The sequence below is a fragment of the Mobula hypostoma genome, chromosome 3 (genome assembly GCF_963921235.1).
Source record: "Mobula hypostoma chromosome 3, sMobHyp1.1, whole genome shotgun sequence".
Taxonomy (NCBI): Eukaryota; Metazoa; Chordata; class Chondrichthyes; order Myliobatiformes; family Myliobatidae; genus Mobula; species Mobula hypostoma.
In genome coordinates, this window is record NC_086099.1 from 211,158,432 (window position 1) to 211,184,122 (window position 25,691).

The following is a 25,691-nucleotide window of genomic DNA, read 5'->3' on the forward strand; positions in this document are numbered from 1 at the left end:
CTTTCCCTAGTACATAGCCCATAAGCCTACATTATTATTTCATCCATATGACCATCTAAGACTCTCTTAAATGGCCCTAATGCAGGACTTCTCAACCCTTCAGTTAATGGTAGGGGTCCATGGCCCAAAAAAGGTTGGAAGCCTCTGCCCTAATGTATTTGCCTTCACCAGCACCCCTGGCAGTGTGTTCCAGGCACTTAGCACTCTCTAAGTGATAAACCTACTTCTGACACCTCCCCAAAGCATTCCTCCACTCACCTCAAAATTATGCTCTCACATTCGCCATTGCCAACCCGGGGAAAAAGGCACTGGCAGTCCACTCTACCTATGTCTCTTATAATTTCAAGTCACCTCTCATCCTCCTTGGCACCTTAGCTTGCTCAGCCTTTCCTCATAATGCATCTTCTCTAATCCAGGCAGCATCCTGGTAAATCTCCTCTGTACCCTCTCTGAAGCTTCTACCTCCTTCCTACAATGAGGTGACCAGAAATGAACATAATATTCCAAGTGTGGTCAAAGCAGAGTTGTACAGAGCTGTAAGAATAGCTTGTGGCTCTTGAATTCAGTCCCCTAACTAATGAATGCCATACTCTTCCTTAACCACCATAACAACTTGTGACCTGTATGTATTCTTATTTGTATAAAGCAACTACAAGACATTGGCCAAATGTAACCACCTAATCCTCCAAGGTATTTGTCGACAAAGGAATAAACATCCTGGGGGTTGGTAAACAATAAAAAACCAATAAAACCATAATAACTGTTATAGAAACATACATCAAAGTTGCTGGTGAACGCAGCAGGCCAAGCAGCATCTATAGGAAGAGGCGCAGTCGACGTTTCAGGCCGAGACCCTTCGTCAGGACTAGAGAAACTGTTATAGAGCTAGTCAGGATGGAAATAAGGTGGTGGAATCTGTGGAGAGCTGATGGAAATGTGGGGAGAATCGAATGAGATTGGTGAAGGATTAGTAATAGTTGGCACTTTCAGAATCAGAATCAGGTTTATTATCATTGATATATGCTGTGAAGTTTGTTGTTTTGCAGCTGCAGTAGAGTGTAACTTAACAAAATGGTATAAGTTACAATAAGGAACTTAGGTTCCTGTTAAATCTTTTTCATCTCGCTCCAGACCAGTGTGCCCAAGTTTTGGTCTCCCCTACTCCACAGAAAAAAAACTGTTATTATTCACCTTATCTATGCCTCTTATAATGTTGAACATTTCTATAATGTTGCCCCTCATCCTACTACATTTGAAGAATTAAAGACCTAGACTTAGAAACATAGAAAACCTACAGCACAATACAGGCCCTTCGGCCCACAAAGTTGCGCCCAACATGTCCCTACCTTAGAAATTACTTGGCTTACCTATAGCCCTCTATTTTTCTAAGCTCCCTGTACCTATCCAAAAGTCTCTTAAAAGACCCTATCGTATCCGCTTCCATCACCATTGCTGGCAGCCCATTCCACGCACTCACCACTCTGCGTTAAAAAACTTACCCCTGACATCTCCTCTGTACCTACTCCCAAGCACCTTAAACCTGTGCCCTCTTGTGGCAGCCATTTCAGCCCTGGAAAAAAGCCTCTGACTATCCACACGATCAATGCCTCTTATCATCTTATACACCTCTATCAGGTCACCTCTCATCCTCCGTCACTCCAAGGAGAAAAGGCTGGGTTCACTCAACCTGTTTTCATAAGGCATGCTCCCCAATCCAGGCAACATCCTTGTAAATCTCCTCTGCACCCTTTCTATTGTTTCTACATCCTTCCTGTAGTGAGGTGACCAGAACTGAGCACAGAACTCCAAGTGTGGTCTGACCAGGGTCCTATATAGCTGCAACGTTACCTCTCGGCTCCTAAATTCAATTCCACAATTGATGAAGGCCAATGCACCGTATGCCTTCTTAACCGCAGAGTCAACCTGTGCAGCTGCTTTGAGCGTCCTATGGACTTGGACCCCAAGATCCCTCTGATCCTCCACACTGCCAAGAGCCTTATCATTAATACCATATTCTGCCATCATATTTGACTTGTTAACCTCTCCCTCTAACTCAGGCCTTCTTATCCTGGCAACTTCATCAAAAACCTTTCCTGCACTCTTTCTAATTTAAATACATCTTTCCTATAACAGGTTGGTGAAAACTGTACACAGTTCTCCAAGTGTAGCCTCACCAACAACGTATAAAACAGCAACATAATATCAATCTATACTCAATGCTCTAACTGGTGAAGGACAGCCCTTCTTCAAAATCTAGATGATTATCACCATGACATGAAACGTGTTGCTTTGCAGCAGCAATTCACTGCGATACATAAAATAAAATATTACTACAAGTTACAATAAGAAATATAAAAATTAAGTAAGTGGTGCAAAATGCGAGCAAAATAGTGAGGTAGGGTTCATGGGTCAGTCAGAAAACAGATGGCAGAGGGGAAGAGTTGCTCCTAAAATGTTGAACATGCATGTAATCTTTAGGCCACTGATGGTAATCATGAGAAGAGGGAGTTTCCCGGATGGTGAGTGTCTTTAATGATAGATGCTGCCTTCTTGAAGCACTGTCTTCCCTAATATTCGGTGTGGATTCTTTAGGCCGAAGGCCTGTTTCCAACCTGCATGATTCTTTAATAAGCTCGGCTGTGATCTTGTGGAATGGCAGAGCAGATCTGAGAGCCGGCATGACCGGCTCCTGTCCCCGTACCTTCTGTTATAACCCAGCCATCAGCATCCAATGTTCGAAGGAGATGAAAGATTGGACACTGAAAGATTATGATCACAGGTACTTGATGACAGTATCATTAGAGAGTTGTCAGTGAGAAAGATCAGAAGAAATACTCAGTAAGAGAATTCTCCAGCAGAGTCCCATTACACACTCTCAGAGAAACACAGAATTCTTTTCCTGACCCTGTATTGAATTGTACCCATGGTGCAGTCCCTGAGTAGCCAGCTCGGGATGTCAGCTCTGTCTTGGTGTGCTGCTTTATTACCCTTTACAGTCCAAGCATCAGCGCAGATGTATCCAGCTTATACTAATTTATCACAGAGTTAAAAACAGAGCAAAACATGTCTTCCGGCTCACCACATTTCTGCCTATCTACACTAATCCTATTTGCCTGCAGAAGGACTGTGGCTTTATGCAGTAAGATGCAATAGTCCAGGTTCAGGGGGTGGGCCGGCGGCTGAGGAAGGAGAGCAGAAACAGCCTGATAACTGAAGAGGAGGAACAGGAACTGAAGAGCAGTTCAGTGAGGCTAAATCACCCATGGGACATTTAGTTGCATAGAAAGGCACGTTTATTGGAGGCATTTCTCAGTCTGAGCAGGAGAAGGAACAGAGAGGGGGAGAGGGAGAAGGGACAGAGAGAGGGAAAGAGGGAGAGAGAAGCAGGGGGTGTGGGGGGGAGGGAGGGAGGGGAGAGGGAGAGGGGGACGGGAGGGGAGGGAAAGGGAGAGAGATTTTTTCATTTTACCACATGCAAACCAACTATCATCCACCTACACTAATGCTCTTTTATGCTCTTTATATGCTCAATAACTCCCACCCAGCTACTACCACTTTTCCACATGCTAGAAGCATTTTACAGTCAATTGACCTACCACCTATTTACACTAATCTGACGTTGATCCTATTTTTTCATTCTCTCTGCATTCCCATGAGGATTCTGCTGCTCGCCCACACACTAGAGGCAATTTACATCAGACAATGAACCTACCAACATGCACGCACGTCTTTTGAATGTGAGAGGAAACTTGCCTTGGAAAACCCATGGGATCACAGGGAGAATTGAAAGGGCCTCTTGTACGATAACCGTGACTGTGTTGCCACCCACAGCTCCAATCTGCTAATTAAATTTGCTGATGACACTACATTGATTGGCCTAATCTCAAACAATAGCGAGGTGGCCTACAGGGAAGAAGTCATCTCTCTGACACAGTGGTGTCAAGAAAACAACCTCTCCCTCAATGTCGCAAAACAAAGGAGCTGGTTGTAGATTACAGGAGGAATGGAGACAGGCTAACCCCTGTTGACATCAATGGATCTGGGGTTGAGATGGTAAACAGCTTTAAATTCCTTGGCATCCACATCACCAAGGACCTCATATGGTCTGCACATACCAGCTGTGTCGTAAAAAAGGCACAACAGCGCCTCTTTCTCCTTAGATGGTTGAGGAAGTTTGGTATGGGCCCCCAGATCCTAAGAACTTTCTACAGGGGCACAATTGAGAGCATCCTGACTGGCTGCATCACTGCCTGGTATGGGAACTGTACCTCCCTTAACCGCAGGACTCTGCAGAGAGTGGTGCGGACAGCCCAGCGCATCCGTAGTTGTGGACTTCCCATGATTCAGGACATTTACAAACACAGGTGTGAAAAAAGGGCCTGTAGGATCATTGGGGACCCGAGTCACCCTAACCACAATCTATTCCAGCTGCTACCATCTGGGAAATGGTACCACAGCATAAAAGCCAGGACCAACAGGTTCCGGGACAGCTTCTTCCACCAGGCCATAAGACTGCTTAACTCACGCTGATTTGAGTGTACTTCTATGTTACATTGACTGCTCTATTTATTATAAATTATTATAAATTACTATGATTGCACAATGCACACTGAGGCGGAGATGTAACATAAAGATTTTTACTCATATTTGTGAAGGATATAAGAAATAAAGTCAATTCAATTCAATAAGATGGACACAACCTCACAATCTACCTTGTTATGCTCCTGCAATTTATCAATTACGTTCACCGCACTCTTTCCATAGCTTTTACAATATAATTCTGCATTGTTATTGTTTTAACTTCTTCAAGCTCAATGCACTGTGTAATGATTTGGACAGTATACAAGACAAGCTTTTCACTGTATCTCAGCACACGTAATAATGTTGAACCAATACCAGCTTGCAAACACCATGCAGACAACACTGAAGGTCAGGGATTGAACCCGCGTCTCTGATGTTGTGAGGCACCGGCTGTGTTGGCTTCACTACAGTGCCACCCCTTGTATGCAGGGGATGAACCTTTCTTACTCAGTGTGAAATGAAGAACCAGTTGTGCTATTATTTACCCACTCTAACGAGAAACCTTCATCTGCTCTAGAAGTGAAGGAAGAATTCAGAAGAAGTCACCTGGCATTGAAGGAACAAGGCAGATTGCTGCATATTTGGAATTTAATCTTAATGAGCTGGAAAATCATTTCCTTTTCATTGGCCATTCTCTTTCACCCAGAAGAACTTTGCTCTTTTTTAAACCATCTTTAGCTCTCATTCATCTTGTCACACATACCGTTTTAAGAGAAAATAAATGTGGAGGCTGCATCTTCTGCTATAACACAGTGACAAATCGATACTTATCCTGCAGATTATACTTTTGGTCATTATGTCCTGCTTAGTATTCACCACCTATTACAACAAAATGGCTTTTGTCGCAGTGCAATATAATTCAATCGTTCTCAGTGTGTCAGGTACAATTTCAATTATGTGAAAGCAAGTGATTGAAATATTACAATTATTAACTATGTGTGAGTATTGATCAGGTGAGGAGGAAATTGTAACTTGTCTCAGGATCTCTAGTCTCCCTATGGACTTTAGCAAGGCCTTTGACATGGATCCCCGGGGAGGCTGATTACATTGCCTGGGATCCAGGGCGAGGGAGCCATACAGCACAGGAAGCGACCCTTCAGCCCAGAATGTTGTGCTGAAACAATTGAATTAGTAATCAAATGGCTCACTAAACGAATCACTTCTGCCTACATAATACCCCGCTCCTTCCATTTTCCTCACTCCTGCTTCTAACACTCATGGACCTTTGTCACACTGCTAGTGCCTTCCACAGTGAAGGCTGATGCAAATTACCCATTAAGTTCATTCCCCACCCTAACCCTGGCACTCATTCTTTGCCACGCTCCACCCTCCCACGGCCTGTAGCATAGAAGCAAGTCCTTCAGTCCTAGTGGACCATGCTCTGGATGGTAGGGAGGGAGAGAGTTGGCTGAGTCTACAACCCCTCTGAGGCCCTTTTCAATCCTGCACATTGGAGCCACTATACCCAGTGATGATGTAACCAGTCAGAATTCTCACCACCATACATCTGCAGAAACTTGTTGGAGTCTTTGCTGATATACCAAATCTCCTCAAACCCCTAGCTGTCCCTCCTTCACAACTAAGTTTGTCCCATTTACCCGTGATTGGCCCTTATACCTCTAAACCTTTCCTGTCAATATTCCTGTCCAAGTACCTTTAAAATGTTGTTAATGTACCTGCCTCCAGCAGCTCATTCCATATACTGGCCAGCCTCTGGATGAAACAGTTGCCCCTCAGGTTCCTATTAAATCTTTCCCATCTCACCTTAAACCAATACTTTCTAGTTCTTGATTACCTAACCCTGAAATAAAGACTATGTGCATTCATCTTTTTTATGCCCCTCTTAACACAAGAAAAGTTGTGAAAGGTTGGACTTTGTTCATTGTTGAAGTGGTTACTTAAAAACAAACCAAAACCGCTCAGGAACTAAGCATGGGGAGTTTGACACTATATGGTGCGCTAACCACAATAACAAAGTTCTAAGTCGGATAAAGCACGTTCGATGCTTTAGTAAGAAACCAGCAAAGATGAACAATCTTATGATGATAAAAAACGAATGAAACTAAAACTAGTGACATAACAAAATAATGAAGTTAGTGGTACTAAGCATTGGGGATTGTAGGCATTTATGCATTCTTAAGCGTAATTAGGTGGTCAACAGAAAAATATCACCCTGTGGATTACCCCTTGGCTCTACCTAGACTAAACTGACCCTCGACAAAGCGTGAATACGTAACTATACTCTTCGCTTCTGCGATACCCCAACCACGTGACAAAATTACCCATAATAAACGAGCAACACAAAATACAATATAGACAGACAAAAATAGATACATGGATCCTAAAGTTGGAGAGGAATAATTAGTAGATGTCTTAAATTTTGGAGCCAATGGGAGGCTTCCTGAGATCTTTGGATTTCAAATATGCTTTGGTAATATAGAGAAAGAAAGTAACCTCTGGATTTAATAGCATGGGCTAAAGTCGAGTAGAAACATTTCACTCACTGATCTGCTGTGACCTGGGAAAACTTGACTGAAAGACTGATGATTCTGAAGTGATCTGGACAGATGATTAGAAGTGGCAAATTCATCAGGTTAAAGTAAAAATGTAGGAATACGAGCCTAAAGCATGACTATATCTCAAGTATTCCGTGCATGGACCAAGGGTTGACATTCTGTGCTACAGAGAGTGAAGATCTTGAATAAGCAGAATACTTCAGACAAGAGAATGAGTTTCTATAATATTAATAACACCAATCATATTAAACCAACTCTCCTCGGCACTCTAGCTTCAGATCAAATATTACGATAGAATTCCTTCGTTAAGTACTTTAATTGGACACATTTCTTAATCCACTAAGTATTGTCTGTTTTATTAATGGAATTAGTTCACTTCAAGTTGAATATTATTTAAAGGCAAAATAATTTTCTTATCTAACTTTGCCAAGTTCAATGATGGTGCAGCTTCCCCACCAGCATTACTCTCAATTAGGTCAGTCTGATTTAGTTCTAAAACTGTCATGTTGGTAATGCAGAGGAAGACTGTGCAGCTAAGCATTTGCCTTAGCTTCATGCTGAGGCAATCCGTACTTCATCCTCCTACTCTTTCCATAAATGTCTCAGCCGCAGCGATTATTTCCCATTTGGAACCAAAGGGTCATTACAATGCCAAAGGAGGCTATTCACCCCATCCGATACATGCCTGATCTCTGCTGTAGCAAACCAGTCATATTTCCATCTGCTGGATTTGAGACAAAATTGTCATTTTTTTATCATAGAGTTATAGAAAAGTACAGCATCAAAACTGTCCCTTTGACCCCCCTAGTTCATGCTAAAACCATTTAAACTGCCTACTCCCATTGACCTGCACCGGAATCATAGCCCTTTTATACTTTAACCATTCACATATTCATCCAAACTTCACTTACACGTTGAAATCGAGTTCACATACACGACTTGTGTTGGCAACTTGTTCCACACTCTCATGACCCTCTGAGTGAAGAAGATCATGTTCTGCTTAAACTTTTCACCTTTCATCCTTAACCCATGACCTCTGGTTGTAGTCCCACCAACCTCAGTGGAAAAAGTCTGCTTGCATTTACCCTTTCTATACCCCTCATAATTCTGTACACCTCTATCATATCTCACCTCAATCTTCTACATTCTTAGGAATTAAGTCCTAACCCATTCAATCTTTCCTTATAGCTCAAGTCTTCCAGACTCAGCAACATCCTTGTGAATTTTCTCTGTACTCTTTCCACCTTATTTATATCTTTCCTGTAGGTAGGTGACCAAAACTGCACACAATACTCCATCAGTATCTTCTACAATTTCAAGGTAACATCCCACCTTCTCTGCTCAGTACTTTAATTTATGCAGGCCAATGTGTTGAAAGTATTCTTTACGACCCCATCTACCTGTAATAGCACTTGTCTTGTAGTTTAACTTTCTTTATGTTTGCTTATATACTTGTATAATCACCTGTTTGTCTGTAAATGTTCAGAGGATTTTTTTGTCATTTGTAGTGTAGCTGGTTCTGCCTTTTCTGTAGTTTCTTTGTCTGCAGCATGTTTCATGCCATAAATCCATTTTTTTAATAGGGTGCTCTTCTCAAGGAGTTCCTTAGGAATTGCTTATCCGTCTAGTTCGAGCTAGTTTTCAAAATAAGATAACCATGACTTCTTGCCAGTTCTTTTCTCTATTCTCACTTTTGGTTCTGAGTTACAGAAAAGTGAGGTGATTTCTGCTATTTCTTTGTTATGAACACCAAATAAAATGGTTGTAGCTCCAAGATTTACATCTCATTCTTGATGTCCAAGGACAATTTTATCTCCAGCTCCAACACTACAATATCCGTTCCATGATGGCTATTCTTCAGCACCCGTTTGGTCTAACAATGGATTCCATATCACAGCTATTTGTTGCATGAGGAAGATCTCCTTCATGTCATCTACGCTGGTTCTCTAGAAAACTTAGGTTTTTTTGTTCTGTCAATTGGGGTGGTTACCTTTTAGAGGTTTTGGTGATCTCTAACTTAACAGCAATTTTTGGAAATTATATGCCACATAATCTCCACCCGAAATATATTCTCTGTTTCTTTTCTCTTGCTTATACTGACCAGTTGAAATTGATGGTTGTCTTTATTAACATAGAACAACATGGAAAATAGAGCATCTGCCAGTCAGGGGACAGGACCAGAATTCAGACTTTGCTCTGTTCGCCCCTCTCAGGCCGTCTCCAAACTCACCTCATCCGTGAATCCTACAGGCTTACTAATGCGTGCTTAGCTCTCTGCTCTACTCTCTCTAATCACATGACTATATAGCTAGATACAACTCAAACACCATCTGTAAATTTGCCAGTAACACACCTCCTGTTGGCAGAACCTCAGATGGTGACAAAGAGGCGTACAGGAGCGAGATAGATTGGCTGTTCCACTCAAGAATTGCAGCAACAACATTGCAGTCAACGTCAGCAGGAACAAGGAATTGATTGTGGACTTCAGGAAGGGAAGTTGGTGGAACACAAGCATTGGCTCCTCAGCCAGATACGTACACTGAATGTCTAACCCTGCAGTTCCACTTGTACTGAGGGGGATTACTGACATGGCAACATGCTGCTCACTTAGGATTATTTTATCATTTGGTAACTGCTCTGTCTTTTGTTGATGTCCTTTGACAGCTTTCTCTCGAGTAATCCACTTATTTCACAGTGCCACTTACGATGATACGTGTACGTTGACCTGCAAGACGTCATCATTTGTAATGTCTACAAGGAGTTTCTAAATCTGTCCAAATACAAGATAATCTATTGAGAAATTAGCTCAGCTAAAGCACAGTAATAAATTAAGGCAGTGTCCAGACTCTAACATTAGTCTTAACTCATCGGCAATAGTTTTGCTCAAGTCAGAAAGGTTCAAGGCTCCACTCCAGAGACACAAGCACATTATGCAGGCAGATTACTGAGAGAATGATGTAACTGTTGAGTATGATGATTTTTCACATCAGATGTTAAATTAATGGTTCATGTCTCCGCCAAGGGAGCGAGAAGATCTTAGAACACAGCTTAAAGATCAGAGGAAATCTTCTGATGTTCAGGCTGGTAGTTATCCCTCACTTCACACTGTGGGAGAATCAGCATCTATCCATATTACATTAATTTTGCTCTCAAATGAAAAAGCCTTAGAGGCAGGGATGGGATAGATCATGTTATCCAAAAACTTGCCTTTTTCTCTCAGTCATTCTGCTCCGATTTAAACAAAATATGGATTTCAGGATCCCTAGTGTGTTGCATGGTAAGGATGGATGCAAAGAAATAAATAAATGTAATGCCCTGGGAAAGGTTTCACTGCTAATGTAATGGTTTTTCTATAGCAGCAGCCTTTGGGTTATGGTGAGAGATAATGGGAGCTTTGGAATGTGCGCCGTCCTATGAAGGGAGTGTTTTTTTCTTGTTGTGTGCTTGGGAATGAGGTGATCTGCGTCTTTTGTTCAGCGAGAGGTGAAGAGAAAAGATGCCAGAATGGAGAGGTCGTAGACAAGATGGAGTGGACTTGGAGTGGGGCTGGGAGTCGACAAAGTCCGGGGAAATCAATGGAGGATCAACGGAAGGGAAACCGTGACCTCCAGCATACGCACATTCCACTGTTTCATTAAAATGGGCCCTTTCCTTTTTGTTTTTCTTTACTAACCCTTTAGTGAAATTAAGAATTAAAGATCTAAATTGTTTCATTGCATATGGTGTACTGTCTGATATTTCGAGGTACTGATTTGTAACCGGGGAACAGATCACACAGCATCCACACAAACAAGAGGTTTTACACCTCAGATTTCACACGTTTGGCAGGGCCAGAGACTGCCTTCCCTAGACTAACGCCGTTGGCTGAACCGGAGGGTCACATAAACTAAGCTAAACTGAAGCTGTATAAAACTTCAGTCAGGCCACATTTGTTTGTGTATTTATTTATTTAGAAATACAGCACAGAACAGGCCCTTCCAGCCCTTGAGCTGCACCACCCAGCAACGCCTGAAAACTCTGATTTAACTCTAAACTAAACGCGGAACAATTTATAATAATCAATTAACCTACCCAGTACGTCTTTGGACTGAGGGAGGAAACTGGAGGACTTGGAGAAAACCCATGAATTCCATGGGAAGGATGTACAAAGACTTCTTATAGAGGATGTTGACATTGAACTATGAACTCTGACCTTCCAAGCTTTAATAGCATCACTTTAACCACTATTATTGAAATAATAAATACACAACAGGTTTGATTTCAACATTTACGAGAAATTTGGATTGGTACATGGATGCAAGGGTTATGGAGGGCTATGGTCTGGGTGCAAGTGCTGGGACGAGGCAGATTAATAATTTGGCACAGATTAGATGCGTTAAAGGGCTTGTTTCTGTGCTGTGGTGTTCTATGACTCTATGATCACTGTTCTATGTCTCTAGATCACTCTGCTACAGAGGGGGGAGAGTCTGCCATTGTGCCTGGAGAGTGCTTCCAGGTTTTCTGCGTTTTGGATGTGGACTTGGATTATAGGCTTCTTTTTCCAGTATTATATTTTTTTATATTCGGTGTTTTTCGCTTGATCTTTCTCATTTGTTTTTGTGCGGGAGGAGGGACTTGGGGTTGATATGCCTGTTCTGTTTTGTTCGTTTTGTTTTGTGTGGCAGGAGGGATTTGGGGCTTGACGTGTCTGTTCCATTTTTGTTCTTTTTTTTGTGTGGTGAGGGGGTGGATTTGGGGGTTGATGATCGCGCTGCCTTTCTTTTCTTTCCTGGTTACATGGCTATCCGGAGAAGAAGTACAGAGATGCATACTTTGATAATAAATGAACATTTGACTCCATATCAACCATTTCCTGTGTAAAAGAAAAATCTTCCCTCAGATCGCCTTTAAATCTCAACCTCTCACCTTAAAATAATGCTTTTACTTTTGAGGCACCTTGTCAGTGAAAGACTGGCCTCTGGTCTAAACTCTTCTTTTACTGATATCGTTTATTGTCATCACATTCACTAAGGTACAGTGAAAAGCATGTCTTGCATATTGCTCATGCAGATCAAATCATTACACAGTGCACTGAGCTAGATAAGGTCAAACAATAACAATGCAGATTAAAGTGTAAGGTACCAAAAAAGAGCAGCACAGGTAAATAATAAAATTCAAGATCGTAACCAGATAGAGCATGGAGAAAATTCAGAAATCAGAGGTGCAAGGGGATTTAGGAGTCTTCATATAGGATCTCCTATAGGTTAACTTGATGGTGAGGAAGGCAAACGCAATGTTAGCATTTGTTTTGAGAGGACTAAAATATAAAAGCAAGGATGTAACACTGAGGCTTTATAAAACGTTGGCCAGACCTCACTTGGAGTATTGTGAGCAGTTTTGGGCCACTTATCTAAGAAAAGATGAGCTGACATTGGAGAGAGTCTAGAGGAGGTTCACGAGAGTGAGTGCTTGAGGACTCTTGGCTTTATTTGCCGGAGTTTAGAAGAATGAAAGGAATCTCATTGAAAGCTATTGAATATTGGAAGTGGATGTGGAGAAGGTGTTTTCTTTTTTTTTGTAATTTATTTTTTATTGAATTTCATCATCAAACAAACATTTCCATAAGATGTATTTCAGATACTGTACATATATATCATATAATCATATTTGTCACAAATCTCCACATAATATTTATTTGAGGAATACACTTATAGAAGGGAGAAGAAAGAAAGAACAATCAAAAGAAGAAAACTATGTACATAGTAGAGAGTGATCTTTTTTTTTACAACATATTCATTGACTTGTGAGAATAAAATCAGGCCTATGAGGTGTTATGTAGTTAAACCATTTTTTCCAGCATGAATAAAATTGTTCCAACTTATGATTAACAGATGCTGTTATCTTCTCCATTTTGTAAATGTCCATTGTAATTTCCATCCATACACTTAGAGTTGGACTCTCCTGTGATAACCATTTCCTGGTAAGAGTTCTTTTACCAGCCACCAGCAGTACATTCATTCAATATTCATCTCTTTTCAACCATTCTTGAGGTATATACCCAAAGTATAATGGTCTTACTCTCTAAGGGTATTTCACATTTAAAGATGTCTTATAGGGCATTATGTATCCCACACCAATAGTCTTTGATAACAGGGCATTCCCAGAAAATATGATAATGGTTTGCATTTTGATTTCCACAATTTCTCCAGCAGGCAGGGGGGTTACTATCATTATGGGATTTCTGAGAGGGTGTAATAAAATATCTTATCAAGTTTTTCCAACCAAACTCCCTCCATTTCTGTGAACTGGTACACTTCCATTGATACCTCCATATTATTGTCCAGTCTTCCTCAGATATTATTATCCCTCCTTCCTTCTCCCATTTTGTTTTAATGTACGAAGTTGAATGTGTTTTAAGATTTGACAAATCCTTATACATGCTTGAAATTATTCTACTACTGTTATCTGAATAATATGCTTTTCTAAACAGCTCTATCAGACATGCACTTGCCTTGGTTACATTTTTAACCCTCCTATTAACATACTGCAGACATCCCACCTCTCCCGGAAGTTCCGGGAGTCTCTCACATATTAATAGTGGCTCCCCGATGCCTGCAGATTATATACAATATCATGGAAATCAATTTTTTTGAGAGCGAGCGAGAGAAAGCAAGAGAAAGCGTGAGAATGACCTCGAGAGAGAGAGCGCGTGTGAGAGAGAGTGAGAGCAAGCAAACAAGAGCGCGAGGGAGCGTGCGAGCGACCATGAGAGAGAGAGAGAGCGTGAGCGAGAGAGCGCCATGGCAGAGTGTTCCAAAAAAAGAAAATATAAATTGTACGTCACCCCAGACTACACTAAAGTGTACCCTTGCCTAATAGGGGTCAAAATAATGACAGTGTTGCTCACTGCACTGTTTGCAACAGTGACTTTTCTATTGCCCATGGTGGGTTAAGACTGTAAAAGACATGTTGAGGTAAGTTTAACAGGTGTCATTCGTTCATTAGCATAACTAACGTCATATAAACTAGCTGGCTAGCTGCTAAAGAACTACTCTATTGCAGACATCCCACCTCTCCCGGAAGTTCCGGGAGTCTCCCGCAAGTTGATGGTGCTATCTGCCTGAAATGAGTTTTTGCAGGGTGGGATGTCTGGTACTGTCGCATCTGTAAATACCAGTAACAGTCTTGTTTTTCTAAAAAGTGTTTCTCTTTGAGCATTTCAAAACTGAACAGTGTTCCTTCTTTCATTATATTGTAAATATCTGTTATTCCTTTAGCTGTCAAGTCCTTAAATCTAGCATCCAGTTTATTCGGCATAAAAACCAAGTCATATGCACACCATTTAAGAATTGCAATGTCTCTCTCTAGTTTATATTCTTTTATAATAGTTTTCCATATTTTAAGAGTCCATTTCACCCACGGGTTGTCAATATTATTTATGTAACTTTGTAGGTTGTTATCAGCCAAAATTGCCTGTATGGGGATGGAAAGTATCCTCTCCTCAGTGTTTTTCCATTGAGCGTCATATGATGGGTTGCATCAACATATCACAGCTCTCAACTGTGCTGCAAAATAATAATCTCTAAGAGAAGGTAGGCCCCATCCCCCCTTTTCCTTGGCTAATTGCAAAGTTTTGAGACGAACCCTAGGCCTTTTACCTTGCCATATATATCTTGACAGCATCTTGTTCCATTCATTGAATTGATTTTGGTTAATCTCTATTGGTGGGGTCTGAAAGAGATATAGTAGTCTGGGCAGTATATTCATTTTAATAGATTCAATCCTTGAACTGAGACGAAGAAAAGGGATTAGGTTCCACCTTGTTACATCTTCCTTAATTTTTTTACATATTGGCTGATAATTGCATTCTGATAATTTTGCTAAATCTTTTGGCATAATGATGCCCAAATATTTGACGGACTCTGTTTGCCATGCCCAAGGATATCTACTTTCAATTTCTATTGGTGGGCTATAGTTATATGAAAGTAGTTGGGTTTTATCTATGTTGATCTTGTATCCTGCTGATTGGCCATATTGTTCAAAGGATTGCATCAATTTAGGTAAAGAGTCTGTTGGTTGCCCTAGATAGATCAAAATGTCATCTGCGTAACAGGCCAATTTATGCTCTGTCCCTTTAATAGTAATTCCCCTGATATCTTCATTTCGTCTGATGTATTGAGCTAATGGTTCCAGATATAATGCGAAGAGTAGCGGTGACCATGCACAACCCTGTCTCGTGCCCCTTTCTAGGGTAAAACTATTAGATAAATATCCATTGATTTTAATCCTGGCAGTAGGATTGTCATATAGTGCCTGTATAGTTTTAATAATTGTGTCATGAAGACCAAATCTATGTAAAGCTCTATAGAGAATATATCAATTAACTGAATCAAATGCCTTTTCAGCATCCACGCTTATTGCTTCAATTTCATTTTTTTTTATATGATCCATAATGTGAAGTGTCCTTCATATATTGTCCTGTGTTTGGCGTTGTTGTATGAAACCTGTCTGATCATTATGTATCAGTGTGGGTAGAAGCTCTTCTAATCGTTTGGCCATGATGGAGGTAAATATTCTATAATCCACATTAAGAACAGATATTGGTCTAAATGACCCACATTCCATTTTATCTTTGCCTTCTTTCAGTGTAGCTGAGATTATCGTCTCCTTCCAGCTGGGTGGCATTTGTGCCTTTCTCAGGGCCCAGTTCAGTGTGGGGAGTAAAATAGGAATTAACTCACTTCTAAACTCTTTATACCACTCTGCTGTATATCCATCTGATCCTGGTGACTTGCTTAATTTAAGCCTACTAATTGCAGTTTTTAGTTCAGCTTCAGTTATGTCAGCAGTCATCTTTCTATTTTGTTCTTTGCTTAAAGTGGGTAACTCTAAAGAATTCTGGAAGGTGTCAATTTGGGTTAAGTTTCCACCTGTAACTTTGGAATATAGAGTTTTGTAAAACATTTCAAAAGCTTGGTTTTCAATAGTAGGGGGAGTCTAGTATCAGAGGCCACAGCCTCAGAGTAGAGGGACATTCCTTTAGAACAGAAATGAGGAGGAATTTCTTTAGCCAGAGGGTGGGGATTGACAGAGTCCATAGAGGGGGAGGCTGGTTACTTTCTGCCCCTTGAAAAAAGATTATCAACCCTATTTATGCCACTCATAATCTGATATACTGTAGTTAGGTTCTTTAAGGTTGTCATAGCAGGGGCGGTGGGTTGGGGGAGAGTAGTGGGGCTGAGCTCCCATTAACTATTAAATGGTGTGCATCTTAAATAGCCTCTGACAACCAAATCCAGCTCCTGGCCTTCACGTGTGACCTAGCTTCTAAGCCCGGCATAACCATTTCAACTGAGAGAAGAAAGGACAAAGGTGGGTTACTGGTGCCTTAAAACCAGTCCCTCTGGGCAGAGGGGGCTCATCAGCTGTGGTTGGGAGCTCATATGGGGAAGGAAAACTCTGATCTCAAACCTCCACTGCCTTGCGGCTACAGCCACTCATGGGAAGGCTTTGGGAGTAAACCCCAAGGAAGATTCTGGAGATGGAGTTCCTAAGGCTGCCTGACGTTGAGTAAAGCACTGACAAGCAACTCCTGGATGCCACCGGTGTCAAACTGTATCTGTCTCTGCCATTCCTTTGGATTCATCAGCTGCATGGAGAGGAGGCGCCTGCTCCAAGGGCAAAAGGTCACTCTCCATATCATACTGCCCCGGTTTGCATATCAATGCTAAGTGGCTACGACGCAACATCCATTGCCAACCTCAACTAATAGATGTCCTCTGAATGGTGATGGTGTAAAATTCATTGCTACAGACAGCTGTGGAGGCCAAGTTATTGGTTATGTTTTACAGCAGAGGTTGATAGGTTCTTGATTACTAATGACGTCAAGTGTTACCAGGAGAATGGGATTGAGAAGGATAATAAATCAGCAATGATGTAATGGAGGAGCAGGATTGATGGGCCAAGTGGCTTAATTCTACTCCTGTTCTATGGTCATATGGTTTTAAGGTCTTGTGCAAGAAGTCCAGTCAAGAGTTGTATCTCATGATATACAAAACCTATAAAAAGTATTCACCAACTTGAACGTTTTCAGGGTTTATTGTTTTGCAACATTGAATCACGGTGGATTTAATTTGGCTTTTTTGACACCGATCAACAAAAAAAGGCTCTTTCACGTCAAAGGGAAAACCAACCTCTACAAAGTGAACTAAATTAATTACAAACATAAAACATAAAATAATTGATTGCATAGGTATTCACCCCTTTAATATGGCACATCAAATCATCAACAATAGGTTTTTGAAGTCACATAATTGGTTAAATAGAGATCTGTTTTTGGAGACCTGTGTGCAGTCAAGGTGTTTCAATTGATTGTAGTAAAAATACACCTGAATCTGGAAGGTCCAACTGCAGATAAGTCAGTATTCTGACAAAAACTACACCATGAAGAAAAAAGAACAGTCCAATCAATTCCACAAAAAGGTGATTGAAAAGCACAAGTCAGGAGATGGATACAAGAAAATTTCCAAGTCACTGAATATCCCTTGGAGTACAGTTAGGTCGATCATCAAGAAATTTAAAGAATATGGCACAGCTATAAATCTGCCTGGAGCAGGCCGTCCTCAAAAACTTTGTGACTGTGCAAGAAAGGGACTAGTGAAGGAGGTCACCAATGACAACTCTGGAAGAGTTACAAGCATCTATGGCTGAGGAGGAGAGACTACACATACAACAACTGCTGCCTGGGTGCTCCACCAGTCACAGGTTTATGGGAGAGTGGCAAAGAGAAAGCTACTGTTGGAAAAAAACAATGAAATCTCAGCTAGAGTTTGCCAGAAGGCATGTAGGAGACTCTGAAATCAGCTGGAAGAAGGTTCTATGGCCTGATGAAACCATAATTGAGCTTTCTGCCCATCGGACTAAATGTTATGTTTGGCATAAGCCAAACACCATCGTCAAAAACACACCATTCCTACTGTGAAGCATGGTGGTGGCTGCATCATGCTGTGGGTTGTCTTCACTGCATCAGACCCTGAAAAGCTTGTGAAGGTAGAGGGTAAAATGAATGTAGCAAAATACAGGGAAATCCTAGAGGAAAAACTGATGCAGTCTGCAAGAGAACTGTCACTTGGTAGAAGATTTGTTTTCCAGCAAGACAATGACCCCAAGCATAAAGCCAAAGCTACACAGGAATGGCTTAAAAGTCAACAAAATTAATGTCCTGGAGTGGCCAAGTCAGAGTTCAGACCTCAATCCAACTGAGAATTTGTGACTGGGCTTGAAAAGGGTTGTTTACTCACAATTCCAATGCAATCTGACGGAGTTTGAGCAGGTTTGTAAAGAAGAATTGGAAAAATTGCAGTGTCCAGATGTACAAAGCTGATCGAGACCTATCCACACAGACTCAAGGCTGTAATAGCTGCCAAAGGTGCACCTACTAAATACTGACTTGAAGGGGTGAGTAATTATGCAATCAATTATTTTGTGTTTAATAACTGTAGTAAATTTAAACCAATTTGTTTTTACTTTGACATGCAAGAGTCTTTTCTGTTGATCGGTGTCAAAAAAAACCCAAATTAAATCCACAGAGATTCAATGTTGTAAAACTTCCAGCCAGGGGTGGGGGTGGGGTGTGAATACTTTCTATAGGCACTGAAACAGTGGGACAGAATCTGTCCTTGAGTCTTGTGGCACAGATTTCAGGCTTTTGTATCTTCTGTGCAACGGCAGAAGGAAGAAGTGAGAATGACTGGGCTGGCTGCTTTATTGATGCAGAGAGAAGTGTAGACAGAGTCCATAGACTGGAAGGCCAGTTCCTATCTGCCACGTGAAAAATGACCATCTACCCTATTTATGCCTCTCATCATTTTATATAGTTTAATTACATCATCCCACAAGCTTGCTTGCTTCGGGGAAAACAAGCCCAGTTTATTCAATCTCTCCTTATAACTAATACCCTCCAATCCCAGCCACATCCTAGTGAATCTCCTCTGAACTCCGACCAACGTAATCACGTTTCCTATTGTTCGGTGATCAGAACTGTGCACAAAGTTTCAATTGAGGCTTAACCAGCATTTTATAAAGTTGCAACACTATGTACCAACTGTCCCCTGACCTATGAGGGAAAGCGTGTCCCATACCTACTTAATTAGCCTATCCACTTTTACAAACTTGTTTCTTGCAGATATACTGAAGGTTATGTGGATGCAATATAAAATTCACCACATTCAATATATGAAGCCATTTTCAAGAAAGCTGTGTCTTGGAGAAATTCAATTTTGTTTGTTATCACTTCATCTGTCATCTCTCTCATTGTAAAAAGTGAAAACATTGGAAATGCTCGGAACTTGTGGAGAAGAGACAGACAGACAGGCAAAGGAGGAAAGAGAATGCTAGAGGCTGAAAGATAGACACACAGATGGAAAGATAGGTGGAGAGAGCAAGAGACAGACAGACAGACAGACAGGGACAGAGAAAGATAGTGAGTTAGGGAGAGTAGGAAGCAAGAGAAAGAGAGGGAAAAGAGAGAGTGTGTCAGAGAAAAGAGGGAGAGAGTGAGAGATAGGAGGGAGAAGACGGAGAAGACGAAGAGCGGGGTAGATAGAAAGAGAGATATTACTTCAGATTGAGCAATACACACAAAAGATACTGGAGGAATGCAGCAGATCAGGCAGCTTTTACTGAAGTAAATGAAGAGTTGAACTTTTGGGCTGAGGCCCTACATGTGGGAGGTCCTTATGAAGGGTCTCATGCCAAAGTGTTTATGTCCCTTCATAGATGCTGCCTGACCTGCTGAGTTCCACCAGCATCTCTTGGGCATTGCTCAAGGTTTGCAGCATCTGTATAATCTCTTTTGTCTCAAACATTTCAAATCAGAACTACCTGTCTCATTTCTCTTCGTGGGACCTTTCTGTATGCAAAGTGACAGCCATATTTCCTGCAGTAGGTAGTCACAATGAAGGCCTTGGGGTGACCTGAGGTCACAGAAGGCAGTAGACAAATGAAGACCCTTCTTTCCAGTAATTTCCCTCCCTGCTGGGTGGTAAATGCTTTCACCACAGTAACAAGCTCCAAATAATCAAAAATCCCAATTAGCCTCTGCATGCAAATCAGCATATGGAAAAAAAAAAGTGCAACCAGGCGTCCAAGCCATCTGCTGTTTGGGAGCTGACTGAGTGAACTTCCTGTCAATATGTCTCCAAGTTGTTGCTATATTTCCAGTGGGCAAGAGGCTGGTTTTGGTGGAGAGTTTCCGTCTGGCTTGAGCTGTTTACTTCACAGCGCTCCCTTTCAGATGCTCCATGCTCTCCTGCTTTGCTTTCCCACAGGAATTTCTGCCTGTGGAGCTGGAAGGTTTTCTGTCATCATGATGTCTCTGTTAGTCCATTATGGGAAGTGAAGGAGCCAGTATTTGGAAGCGCTTCTTCCAGCACTCTTCAGGTGTTATACTCTCTAGCTCACTCCTGGAGATCCATAAGCCCTTTATTGCTCAGGGAGTCTTCGGTCCTCTCTGCTAACTGATAGATTCTGCCAAGAGCGACACTGGGGAGGGAGGCTCTGCAGTCTGAGCTGGTTCAGCAACTCTAGCTTTGCTCTGTCAACATTTTGTCTCCCCATTGCACTGAGTTGTCTCTTCCCAGTGCGTGCAATCTCAGAACATGACCTCTGCTGATTTGCTACACCTAGCATTGGCAAGGTTCTGGTTTTACAGGAGCAGGTAGACTCAGCATTACAATCCAAAAGCATCTTTACTCCTCAACAGGTGATGCAGATCTTCATCCGAGACGTTTGAGTTCCTAGGTGTGAACATCACCAACAGCTTGACCTGGTCCAACCATGTGGCCACTATGGCCAAGAAAGCTCACCAGCAACTACTTCCTGTTAGGGAGTTCGGCATGTTCCTGATGACACACACTGATTTTTTTTTATATAAAAGCACCACAGAAAATATCCTATTCAGATGGATTACAGCTCAATGGGGAAATGGCTCTCTCTCAGAACACAAAATTTGTAGAGTTGTCAACACAGTCCATCACACCAACTATCCTCGCCACTATGGACTCTGTCTACACTTCTTGCTGCCCCAGTAAAGCAGCCAGCATAATCAGAGACTCCCCTTCATTCCTTCTTCTTCCCCCTCCCATCAGGCAGAAGATATAAAGGCTTGAAAACATGCACTAGCAGGTTAAGGGCAGGTTCTATCCCACTGCTCTAAAACTCTTCGACAGACAACTACTGTGATGAAGTGTTTTGAGAAGTTAGTCAACTGTTGCATAAGCAAAGACCTGAACCAACTGCAATTTGCCTATCACTATAGTAGATGCAATCTCACTGGCTCTCTACTCCACCTGGACAATTGTCATACTTGCATCAGGCTTCTGTTTATTGATTACAGCTCAGAGTTCAACATCATTATATCCTCAGTACTAATCAACAAGCTCCAAAGCCTGGGCCTCTGTAACTAACTCTGCACATGGTTCTCTGACTTCCTCATCCGGAGACCACATTCAGTGCAGACTGGTAATAACAACTCCTTCTAGCTGACAATCTACACCAGCCCATCTCAAGGATTGGAATTTAGGCCACTGCTCTACTTTCTCTACACCTATGACTGTGTGGCTAAGCAGAGCTCAAACACCATCTATAAATTTGCCGATGACACAAATATTGTTGACAGAATTTCAGATGGTGACGTGGAGCCATACAGGAGTGTGATAGATCAGCTGATTGGGTTGTGTCACAAAAATAACCCAACATTAAGACCAAGGAATTGATTGTGGATATCACGAAAGAGAAGTTGAGAGAATACACACCAGTTCTCATCAAAGGATTGGCCGTGAAAGGGGTTAACAGTTCTAAGTTTCTGGGTGGAAAAATCTCTGAAAATCTGTCTTGGGTCCAATATATTGATGCAGTTACAAAGAAGGCATAATATATCGGCTACATTTCATTAGAAGTTTGAGGAGATTTGGCATTTCACCAAAGACTTTAGCAAATTTCTACAGATGTACAGAGAAGACCATTCTAACTGGTTGTATCACTGGCTGGTATGGAGGGATCAATGCACAGGATTGGAAAAACCTGCAGAAAATTGTAAACTCAGCCAGCTCAATCATGGTCACTGGCTTTCCCACCATCCACAACACCTTCAAAAGGTGATGCCTTAAAAAAGGCTGCATCCATCATTATGGAACCCCATCACCAAGAACATGCCCTCTTCTCTTTGCTACCATCAAGGAGGAGGTAACAGGAGACTGGCAACATACACTTAGCATTTTAGGAACAGCTTCTTCCCCACCACCATCAAATTTCTGAATGGACAATAAACCCATGTGCACTACGTCACTCTTTTTTCCTTCTCACTACCTCATTATTTTTTCCTTTTTAATAGATATTTCTTATTGCAATTTATGGTGTGTTTTAATGTATTGTCCTGTACTTCTGCCACAAAAACAAATGTCATGACATATGTCAGTGATATTAAACCTGATTCTGATTCCGGCCTCTCCTAAGACGAAGAACAGCCCTCAGTCTACCTTGTTGAGGCCATTGAACTTTATTTGTCAAACTGCACTGCACTTTATCTGTTTTTCACTGTATCTCAGTAATAAATAATAAATCAAATACTAATTCTCTCATCTCAGTGCCATGCATTCTCAGTCAGTTTAAACTTTTGAAAGATTCTTACCAGGTGAGGTGATCGATGGAGATGAATCCACAGTAGGTAAAAGATATAGTTGTACAGATAGCTCTCAATCCAGTTCAGCTCGAGGCATCAAATGGCTTACGCTTTGGACTGCGGAACCTTACTGTGTGACAGGAGCTCATTCAGTGTATCATGTCCAACATCTACCCAGCCCTTCCCTACTTTTCATTGTAAAACCCTCCATTTTGCATATCTTTGACTACTGTGTCAATGAAGATGAGCATTTGCATCTCAAGTCACTCTTTCAGATATTGAGCTCCAAGCCGCTCACTTATCCATGGTTTCTCCCTAACCTTGCCCTGGCCCTCAGCAACGTAGCATTTCAATAATTTGCCCATCTCCACCACTGTCAACATCTTCAAAGACCCTTAGGAAGGTGGCATTCATAAAAAAAGACCCTCAGCATCTGGGACATGCCATCTTCTCATTACTAATACCATAGAGGAGGTACAGGTGTCTACAATCCACTGTTCCCTCTAAGCTGCGCAGGTGCGCGGCCGCACAGTGACTGAAATGCTCCCACACACATAGCCTTTGTTGCCATGCAGCTGGAATATTCTTTTATGTAATGTTAATATAAAGTGCTGTGCAGACTGTGTAAAAATGTCCTGCTCAGAGCAGTGGTTAGTCAGTGCAGCTATTAAAAAAATAGGGGGAACGTTGCTATAGGCCCAAATTCAAAGTTTTAAGAACAGCTTCTTCCCCTCCACTATAAGATTTCTGAATAATCATGAACTCTACCTTACTATTCCTCTTTTACACTATTTATTTATTGTAACTTGTAGTAACTTATTTTGTCTTGCACTGTACTGCTGCAACAAAAAAAACCACGGCGTACTCCATGTCAGCAATAATAAACTTGATACTGAACGTTTTGAAAAACTGCAAGTTTCAAACCTCATATACTGTCTAGGTAGTCTCCAGCCCCTTGGTGTGAACATAGAATTCTCCAACTTCCAGTAATTCCCTCCCCCGCCCTTCCTCTATCCTTATTTCACTCTGCCCCCTCCCCCAGCTGCCTATCACATCCCTCATGGTTCCGCCTCCTTCTACTACCCATTGTTTTCCTGCCGCTCACCTCCCTGCTTCCCCTCCCCCGCCCATTTGTCTTTCAAATTACTGGTTTTCCAACTGGACCTACCAGCCTTCTCCTTCCCACCCTCCCCCACCTTCTTTATAGGGCCTCTGTCCCTTCCCTCTTCAGTCCTGACGAAGGGTTTCCACAGATGCTGCCCGACCTGCTGAGTTCCTCCAGCGTGTAGTGAGTGTTGCTTTGACCCCAGCATCAGATTATTTTGTGTTTAAGTTTCAAAAGAAAATCCCTGTTACAAATACCACTTGGAATTTAAAAAGAAAGCTCCTGTCTGTGGATGCGAAGCTCCCTGCAATCTCAGCGAGCTAGGTATCATTAAATTTGTGAGATGTGACGATTTACAAGACCTGGATTCTCTGCTGCACCACCTTTACTGGGTCTTGTCTGTCTCTCTGCAGAGCAGGAGTTCCACTCTCTCTACACCAGGTGGCAGTGCAGCATGCACATCGTGTCTGGTGGGAGAGCTGACCGACAGATTATTTAAGAGAACACCACTCTACAGCTGTCTGCAGAACTGTTCATCTCCAATTTAATAGACTGGTAAAGTTTGGTTTGTATTTTGTGGAGCGGGTTGAGTGGTTGCACTGATCGAAGCTGCCAAAGGCTATCAGGACTTTCTGGGATGAGAGCTTGAGGATACACCACTGAAGGCCAAGATGCAATAGACAACAGACAATAGACAATAGGTGCAGGAGTAGGCCATTCGGCCCTTTGAGCCAGCACCGCCATTCACTGTGATCATGGCTGATCATTAAAGTCTCTGCTTCTGGGGTGAAAATGTTCAGTTTATCAATCCTTCCACATACGGGAGAGGTAAGTCCACGTGAGCAAAGTAAATCTAAGCTGGAGAAGTCCAAATGGGAAGGTAGATCCAAATGGGAAAGGTAAGGCCTGCTGGGGAAAGTAAGCCCTGGTGGAAAGGGTAAGTCCAGATGCAGACAATAAGTCTAAACAAGAAAGGTAAGTCCAAGTGGGAAAGGTAAATTCAGGTGAGGAAAAGTAAGTTCAGGTGGGAAAGATACATTCAAACAGGAAAGGTAAGTCCAGGCAGGAAAGGTAGATCCAGGCGGTTAAGGTAAATCCAAGTGGGAAAGGTAAATAAGTGGGAAAAGTAAATCCAAGTGGGAAAGGTACGTCCAAGTAGGCATGGTAAATTCAGGTGGGGAAGTTAAGTCCAGGTCGGTAAGCCCCATATGTGTGGACTCCAGGCAGTGACCAGATCCAGTCTGACCCAGTCCAATAGAATTATCAAGAGTGAATGAACTGTGAGTGGAAGTGATGAATGTGGGTTCAATTGCTACGTTTAAGAGAAATGTGGATAAGTTCATGGATGGGAGGGGTATTGAAAGGTTATGGTCCAGCAGTGGGCTGATAGGACTAGGCAGAATATCTTTATGGTATGGATGAGATAGGCCTGAAGGTGTGTTACTGTTACTGACTCTATGACTGTGCACTCTAAGTTTCCCTTATCTCTCCATTGCTTCAAGGAGAATAACCCTACTCTAGGCAGTCTTTCTTCAAGACTATAATTCACCAGCCATGGCATGTGCTAGGCATGGTCTGATTAGTCATAGCATCACAGAGCAGGGACACAGATCCTCTGACCGACTGAGTGTACACTGACCATCAAGCTCCCATTCACATTAATTGTACACTCAGTGAATCCGTGTTTTTGTCAGTAGTTGACCATCCCTTCTGGTAAAGTGGTCTTTAAGTAAACCAAGGACTACACATACCTGTTCAATGTCGTATGCAAGCAGAACAAACTTCATATCAGGTGATACTTCATATCTGCTGACTTTAAATTCTTGCTGTT

At 41.9% G+C, this 25,691-nt stretch overlaps 1 protein-coding gene across 5 annotated transcripts in view; it reads right to left on the reverse strand.

Annotated features, from left to right (window-relative positions):
* dpp6a (dipeptidyl-peptidase 6a) overlaps positions 1-25,691 on the reverse strand; it is a 1,586,533-nt gene that overhangs the window by 244,706 nt on the left and 1,316,136 nt on the right. For all 5 annotated transcript variants that reach the window (XM_063044436.1, XM_063044438.1, XM_063044435.1 and 2 more), the window contains exon 5: positions 25,612-25,686. In XM_063044436.1, the coding sequence (XP_062900506.1) occupies positions 25,612-25,686 (75 nt within the window). The remainder of the gene's footprint in view (positions 1-25,611; positions 25,687-25,691) is intronic.